The 8,778-nt window shown below is 40.4% G+C and overlaps 1 protein-coding gene across 1 annotated transcript; it reads left to right on the forward strand.

Annotated features, from left to right (window-relative positions):
- The first annotated feature begins 84 nt into the window (after positions 1-84).
- LOC106574457 (ly6/PLAUR domain-containing protein 1) lies at positions 85-8,199 on the forward strand. The gene is made up of 3 exons (XM_014150354.2): positions 85-430; positions 3,601-3,735; positions 7,831-8,199. The coding sequence occupies exons 1-3, from the start codon at positions 382-384 to the stop codon at positions 8,064-8,066; spliced, it is 420 nt and encodes a 139-aa protein (XP_014005829.1). The 5' UTR covers positions 85-381; the 3' UTR covers positions 8,067-8,199.
- The last annotated feature ends 579 nt before the right edge of the window (positions 8,200-8,778 follow it).

Here is an 8,778-nt window from a genome sequence, read left to right on the forward strand (position 1 = left end):
TAAATCTGGTTAAATGTGCATGGCTGCCAACGGTGCACTCCATGTCCAAAAGCCTATCCAATGGTGACCATTTCATATTTGGAGGCAATTAAACAGTCACTGATCTGCGTGTGTAGGATATGAGTGATTGAAGAATTGCTTCCATGCCACGATCTTTCATCACGTGGTACGTTTTACGATTTATCCTCATCCAATTTCACTGGAATTCCGCAACGTAGTCTCTCTAACCGCAGAGCTCGCCCTCGTTCAGCGCTGCGCATCACATTCCTCGCAGCAGAATGTGCTCTCACACATTGATGCCACGGATCCATCTAAGGGTTTTGCTTTCGTTTTAAGTTCACCTGGTCTGATGTGTTCCTCTATAGTGTCATTTGGGAGAGGATGTTGCTTCTCACTTATGCAACTTTGCTTGGAATTTTCCTCAAAACAGGTATGCTAAACTTTGGAGACTGCGTAATCTTACATGTGTTGGCTTGCTGCGTTGTATTCTGATGCTGAGAGCATTTCCTCAAGTGATGTGTCAACGTTTCCATGTATTCCAATCTAATTCAAGTTTGGATTACGTTTAAATGATTTTGGGGAGCTTTTTTTTGTCGGATGAAAACAATTAAATCGTTTTCAGAAGTCCAATAGAGGTCTGGTAATGCCAACAGTGAGGCAGGCGCGCAGGAGGTTACCATTGCAGATCAAATCATCTCGTTAAATGCATTTATAACTGTCTTGGAATAAGAAATTGTGACACAGATTCTTGTATTTAACATTTGTAATGACACTTGCGCTCCAGCTAGAGAAAATATGTCACCTTAGGTCATAATTGCGTCTGTAAAACTATTGCGCATATCACTTGTGCAAAGGCAATTTTTCAAAATGTGATTTAGGCTACTATTTTACATATCTTTGCTTGAATTGAATGATATTGTTTAAAAATGTAAACGTTAAATAATAGAGCGTGACATGCTCTGACAAATAATGCGTGACAAATAATAGAGCGTGACATTGAACGTTATTCCATATTTGGAGCGTCGTTCTGATCTCACAATTGCCCTACATGGCATGCTAATTCGGCTATTGAATATTCCGATTAATTGCTACTAAACATGACTAGACACCATTACAGGTGAAGAATGTATTCACACATTTTATAAAGCAGAGGGACATGTTTAGGCCACTCATTATCAATAGCTAATTAATAGCTCTCTAATTGACAACACAGATGCAATTCAACATTTTATTTTACAGGTGTAGGCATTCCATCAAGCTCAAGTGATAAGGAACTTGATTGATCAACAGTTGTCAGCTCAGGTGAATGTAATAAACTCAAGCACCATTTTTTAGTGGGTGTTAAAGGAGCTGATCTACCACTCCATGAACACCTGTGATGAATATTAATATCACTAAATATGCAGAGAATAACAAAGCTGTCTCACTTCAGATGACTGTGGAAGGAAAATACAGCATTTACGATAGATGACGGCAAATAAACTGATTTCTCAATCCACATGGGTCACCTTATAGCAATGATTTGGTAATAACGTATACAAACGGTGGTAATGTAGTTGTTAAAAAAAGGTTCAGGTAAAATGACAATGATAATCTTATGTCAGTGGAGTAGTCCGCATTGTCATTCCAACATACATCCACCGATTATATCATCAGAATGATGTGACAATCAGCCGCTCAGAGCTTTTCCAGTCCATATTTCCAGTTCAACACATTGCACATGGCATATGAACAGTGGCGTGTAAGAACTTGATCTCGCCAAAAAATGCCTCTGGTGTAAATAACATACAAATGTTCTCTTCGTTCTGAGTTGGATGTGCTGCATTTGGTTAACATACTCACTCCTTAAACATCATCTTCGCTGTTAGCAGAAATTACTTCTAAATAACTTGAGGATGTTTTTATCTCAGTGAAAACTGTATTGAAGAACAATATGAACAGTATAGACAATATGTACATAACTTTATGCTTGCCTAAATGTTAATTATATATAGTATCAATAGCCAGTGGTTTATAGAGGACAAATACATTACAGTGTAGAATGTGTTTAGGCACTTTATGAGACTCTATTGCTCGGTTGATGGATGGAGTTTTGAAGCATTTATCTTTTTTTAAAGTAATTACACTCTGATTTTTGTTTTGGATCCTTTTCAATTTAATTTGTACTTGATGGCGCTGTCAGACTGGGAGATGAATGACTGTCGCCATTTCAATAATTAGAACACAGTACTAACTGTCACGGAGAACAAATGACCTGAAACTGTGGCACTTGAGAACATTTTGAATGATTGTTTTTCATTGCACAGTCATGCATGTTTCTGCTAAACCCCCATGTGTAAACCCTGAATCAGATTGTGCTATCCATCGGTATCCTCGATTAAATTCTCTAGATTTTTCTTCCCTGTGAAACAACTTTGCATGAATAGCCAACCATCTGTTAATCTCAATTTCAATTTAATTCCAATGAGTCAAGTTAGAATGAATTCATCTCATTTTAAGTCAGTGCTGGAGCAACAGCTTCATTGAGTGTGTGGATAAAGCACTTTGTCTGAAACACTCTGGCTTGATTGTTTGGACCTGTAGTAGTCAGAATGGCAATTATTATTTTAGTGGGTAAAGTTGAGTGGCCTTTTTCCCTGCACAGATACAGTATGCCCAGCTTCCACACACAATTATGTCTGACGGCTCTATATTAAGTTTAGTTGGCAAGTAAATGAGAGTATGGATTTATATTGTTGAAACGTATTTGTTCATTATTTTCAGTCAAAATCCCTTTATCCTGACTCCAGATCTGTTTGTGCACTAAACAACTCCTCTCTGCTGTGTTTCTTTGTTGTCATGACAAACGTGTATGCAGTCAGAGAAGTATGTGTTTGTGTGACTCATCAGTGCTTCCTGTGGTGGGGTACAGAAATGTCATCATATTAGCTCAAAGTCCTATTGTCTGATATTTGTAACATGTCCGCATGTGTAAGGATAGCGTCAACATCGTCTCTCCCACATTAAATGCTCTTTGAGATAATCTTCACATGTGTTATTCATCAAGGAGATCCAGTCTTGCAAATAGGGATCAAGTTGACTTTCAAAATGCCAGCAAAGAGACTTTTTCATTTCAAAGATGCATTTGTCTCTCCTCGAGGATACAGTTCCTGATCTGTGGTAATGGCAATAGATCACGAAAACACTTATTCTTGATTAGCTGGGAGGAAAACATGGGAGGCTGAAAGGCTCCAGATGAACAAGGGATAAGACTAATGACTGAACTGCAGACCTGGGTGCACAGCATAACATTTTCAAATCTTTCAAATGAGATTTTAGGCCTAATCTTTCAAATAGTTTCAGCGTTTTGATCGAGCCCGTCTGGAGTGCTAGTTGAGTGGGGTTGCTCTGCACTTTTCTGACTACTCCATTGGTTCCATTGTGCCGGGAAAGCTCAATCAAGCACAGCCAAACAAATTTGAAAGAATTTGCCTCTAGTCTCTCTTGACCAACATTCATAGACTAATGAGATAATGAGATATATGCCAGATACTGGTGAACTGTTCTTGTGGACTTTTTTTTTTTTACCCTTGTGGTTCTTCCTGTCTCTCTCTTGTACAGGTTATGCTCTCCAGATCCAGTGTTACCAGTGTGAGGAGGTGAAGAACAATGAATGCTCCACGCCGGAGTTCATTGTCAACTGCACGGTCAACGTGCAGGACATGTGTCAGAAAGAGGTACTGGTGAAGAAGGATGGTAAGAAAACAGCGTCTTCTGAGCAATCCCATTCCTTTCATCATTTGCTCTTTATTGGATAGAGATAGTGGGAGAGTAGTACCTTCTCACTGCCGCTGTATCTCCGCCACAGCAGAGCGTGAGGTTCAGTCTGACGACAGAGACCAGTGAGAGAGAGAGAGACAGGGAGGTTGGGGGATCTGTTTTGTGTCAGAAGGGTGTGGGCCGGATTCGAACCCACGCCGACACAATATAAATGTGGTCTGCAGCTAGACCACCCCAGGGCACACTGCCTTCTCTGACACCTACCGTACCATGTAAAACCAAGCCACACCGGACTGTGACACTTTTAACATGTGACCTAAATAAGATATATTTTCCTCTTTCATGTACTTCCTCTCTATCTCTGAATTTAGTGCAACTGATCTATAGGGTCTCCTTGTAACGTCAACAAATGAGATCATAAACTAGGCCTATACGTATGCCCACTACATCAATTGGGACCTATCAAAGAATCTCCATAGATGAAGAGGCTATTACCATAGTTCATTCATGGTTTATGGCTCATATTATTTTAATGGGATTATCCCAAAGGGTGGTTAACCCCTTGGTTGCTGTTTGCTGTACTCAGTTGATCCATGCAATATTTTTTATTATAAACTGGGTGGTTCGAGCTCTGAATGCTGATTGTCTGACAGCCGTGGTATATCAGACATTTGTTGGTACTGCTGTAATTACATTGGTAACCCGTTTATAATAGCAACAAGACACCTCGGGGGGTTTGTGGTATATGGCCAATATACCACAATTAAAGGCTGTATCCAGGCACTCTGCGTTGCGCTGTGCATAAGAACAGCCGTTAGCAGTGGTATATTGCCCATACACCACACCCCTTCGTGCCTTATTGCTTAACCCTCCAGCTGTGTTCCGGTCAAATTGGACCTATTTACAAGTTTTCTCTCCGATAAATGTAGTTCATTTAATCTGATTGTCATAAGGTTCCATGACTTTGTCCACACAGGGCAACTGAACTCACAAAATAAATGTTGATGATTTTCATAAAATTTTGGGTGTTTTATTTAACTTTTGTACACCTGTGATGTTCCTGGTCAGAAATGACCGGTCATTAGAAATGAATGGGTGAGAATACAATTAGTGTATAAAATTGAGTTCAGGCACATGCCCATTCATCAGATGGACACACTTCCTCTCCCAGACCCCCACATGCATGTGTGTTTGAGCACGCACGCACGCGCGCGCGCACACACACACACACACACACACACACACACACACCTCACTCCCCTTCTTTGGCTTCCATGGCAACCCCGACGGGAACCTTTCCCCAATAGAATCTTTCCCAACAGGAACCACACCTGTTGGCATTCTCACAAACAATCGCAACATTGTTCCAATAATATATAGAACTTTTCTCAGGCTCTGGTATAAAAAGCTTTTTTGAGGCCTTGCTCACAATTCATTCTGTGGCAGCACAATGACCAAACGATATACTGTATGTGAGGCTCTTGATCATATCTTTGATCATAACACTGGTGAGGAGGAGAGAGTCCTTGTTAAACTTTGACACAAAGTAGTCTGAGATAAATAGAACACTATGTTTCATCTGAGTATTTGTTATTGTCAAAATAATCCATACATTATGCTTTTTTACTCATAAACGAGTTGTATGAGCTCAGGTCAACGAGGCCTACAAGCCATAAATAGCAAATAGAAGTTCAAAACTTGTAATGTTCACAAGAACTTAAGTTGCTAAAAAGATATGACATAAAATTAGGTGATAATATATGTATCATTATGGATTTCTAATCAGCTTTAATGGGGGCGGTCATTTTGGACCCGGAACACAGAATGAATTAACATGAAACGAACACAACAAGAGGGTTTATGAGAGAACGCCCTTCAAATACACTAGGCCTATTGATCCTACCACATCCAATGTTATGTACAGTATGTCATTTGTGATCAAATGTATGCTTCCAATTACAAGAGCATACATTGTTTTTACCAAGACCGCCAAAGCAAGATTGTCCTTAGCGAGTGTTTTATGCCCAAACTATGTCTCTGAACATGATGGTTAACAAGATTCATCACTCAAAGGCAATAATCTACGGCAATAATGTCATGAACAAATGTACTGTTGTGTAATGGTTTGAATAACCTTAAGATAAGGATTCACTTTTGTGTGAAATGCACATGCTTACAATATATTCACAAATCTTTTCCAGCCTCTGCACTCTTTAGAAAGGTCTTCTGAGTCATTTGATTCAAATGCGATGTTGGCAAAGGGATTCTTATGTGCTTCTGTAAGCAGATAAACAGAAAATTCATGCAAACTTTTATTCTAACATGAAACCTTCTAGCAATGTTGGTAATGAATGTGTTCCTTAATTTGATCATTTCATATAATGTCAGCCTGAGACCAGGAGCCTAACTAATTATCTTTATATGCAGCAACCTCAATTTATCACAAATAATGAATTTGCGAATTACCACAATGTTATCGGCGGAAAGAAACACTTGCATAATGTGTTTATGATATGTGAAGACATCTGTAACGTAATCCTCAGGGAAAGTTGGCTTTTGCACGTGAATTGGTGCCAGCTTAGTCTGTACCCATTCCTCCCCCCAACAAAGGTTTGGGAACTTGGTTTGTTTTACTGTCAGTTCTAAATGTGCATAGTGATGAAGTATGGAACAAAGCAGAGGGTTGATTAAGCTGAAGTTGCATTGTTAACTCTGTCAAACTTAATAGCAGTAATCAGGGGCTGGTGCAGACTGAAATGGTCTACTTTTGTCTTGAAGGCTTGTCTGACATCTTTGAGACAAAACAAGAATATTGTCTTGCATTTACAAATTTACACTTCGTCTGACAGCTCATCTGTTATTATTTCAAGAGAAAGACGAGTAAATTAGAGCAGCAAAGTTTTGATGTAACTTTTAACGTGACTAGCAGTTCTCTTCCCCCCCTTTCATCTACCTCTTTCATCTATTTCCTCTCTACGCTTTCATTTGAACTTTTCGTAACACTTCACTTAACGTCGACAGGTATAACGCATTATGCCACAGTTATAATGCAATGTAAGACATGTCTTAAGCACTTATGAACCCCTTCTCATAATTACAGCTCTTTGCAGTCTGTTGACAAATTTCAGCAGAGAACACATGATAAACCTTGTATTAAGATATTATAAGCGTCCATATATGCTTATAACAAGTACTGATGCTTATAGATTCAGTGGAGCTTGAGTCGCATCTCCAGGGTCACCTTGGATTTGTTTGTGTCCAAAAGCGCAGTGTCTATTTCCTAGGAAGGAGTAGGGAGAAATGGGAGTTGAGTCCCTGCAAGGTGTTCATTTATCAGGCAGGGAGACGCAGGCTTTCTTACCACCTCCTATGGTAAGACTAATGGCACAACAACATTTCCATGAAATCAAAACACTCTTATTCATGTGCATTCTCTCGCCACCATATAAATCAAAGCATAGTTTTGTTGCAGTTGTTCCATAGTTTGAGAGCATTATATTCTATGTCGAGATGACATTCTCAATGTTTTATTTTTACAACGGCTCTACAAAGGTTCTAGGCACTTAGAGGATCACCTCCCAGTAATATGAACCATTCCAGTATTGATCAGGATAAAGTTCTGTTAAATTGCAAATGGCACTGAATTACAATATACTGTATGTCTCAAGAATTTCTCACTTGGCTAAGATCCTAAGGCAAATATGTTCAAATCACCACATTTTCTTGATGTGTAATTGTTATTCCTGTTTATTTGTGAAAAAAGGTAGATTAGATATTGCTTTGTCTGATTTTCACAGATATTTGCTTTACGTACAAGAACATGCGATGTAAAAGGGTGAGAGACATGGCATAGGCCAGGCATAACATAAAACAGACACACATTCATGAAAACAAAACAAAAATGACAGTTTACGTACTTTTACCCCTCCCTTCCCCAGTGTTTGTGCTACCTCAGTTTGCTATGAGACTTGGCTCAGTTTCACCAACGGTGTCACTACCTCATATACCTTGACCTGGACTTCCTGTATAGCTTTGCACTATCCCTGACCACTTCTCTCTCTCCTTCTTCAGGCATATTTTACCGCAAGTCCTGTGCCTCGTCCGGGGCATGCCTCATATCCTCATCAGGCTATCAGCAGTTCTGCACTGGAAGGATCAACTCTGTGTGCATCTCCTGCTGTAACACACCGCTCTGCAATGGGCCCCGGAAGAAGAACCGCCCGGTCCCATCCGCCGCAACATCTTCAATTTCCTCCCTTCTTTTTCTTCTGGTGTCCCTCTCGCTGGTCTCCCTCTCTCTGGCATAGACCTAGAGGCGTCCATTTGTCCCCTCCTCTACCCGAAGATAACACTAGAGTATTATGAGAGTACATAACCATACGTAGTGTATTGGCTACATCAGACTCTAGTGTCATCTTTGGAGAGGAATCCCATACATAAGAGACTATCACAGGAGGTTAGTGGCACCTTAATTGGGGAGAACGGCTTGTGGTAATGACAGGATCAGAATGACTGGAATGGTATCAAACACATCAAGCACATGGTTTCCAGGTGTTTGATGGCATTCCATTTGCTCTGTTCCGGCCATTATTATGAGCCGTTCTCCCCTCAGCAGCCTCCTGTGGACTCTACATCGTCACCTTTGGATTGGATACTCAAGAGCTTCAGACTCTTTGGAAGGATCCCCTTTTATAATCCTGGTGTTTAGAGTTTTTGAGAACTGAATGCTTGCCATTGCCTCCTTCTTCTTTGTCCCTCCCTTGCCCTCCAATCACCCTTTGCTTACTCCGTAGGGTCCCTATTGGGGGCAATGGGCACTGACCTCATCAACGTCGGTGTTCTCCTGTTTATAGGAAGATCGAACGCTTCAGATCAATACTCCTGATGATTAGGAGCCAGACGTGATCATAGTCAGTGAGTACTCAGCAGCCGTTTAGCTGTGAGAATTGTGTTAACTCATGGATCTGAGTGTAGAGATGGCACTGACAGTTGAGGACATTGAGCAGTGAGTTGTAGGGA

Source organism: Salmo salar, chromosome ssa16, assembly GCF_905237065.1.
Source record: "Salmo salar chromosome ssa16, Ssal_v3.1, whole genome shotgun sequence".
Lineage (NCBI taxonomy): Eukaryota > Metazoa > Chordata > Actinopteri > Salmoniformes > Salmonidae > Salmo > Salmo salar.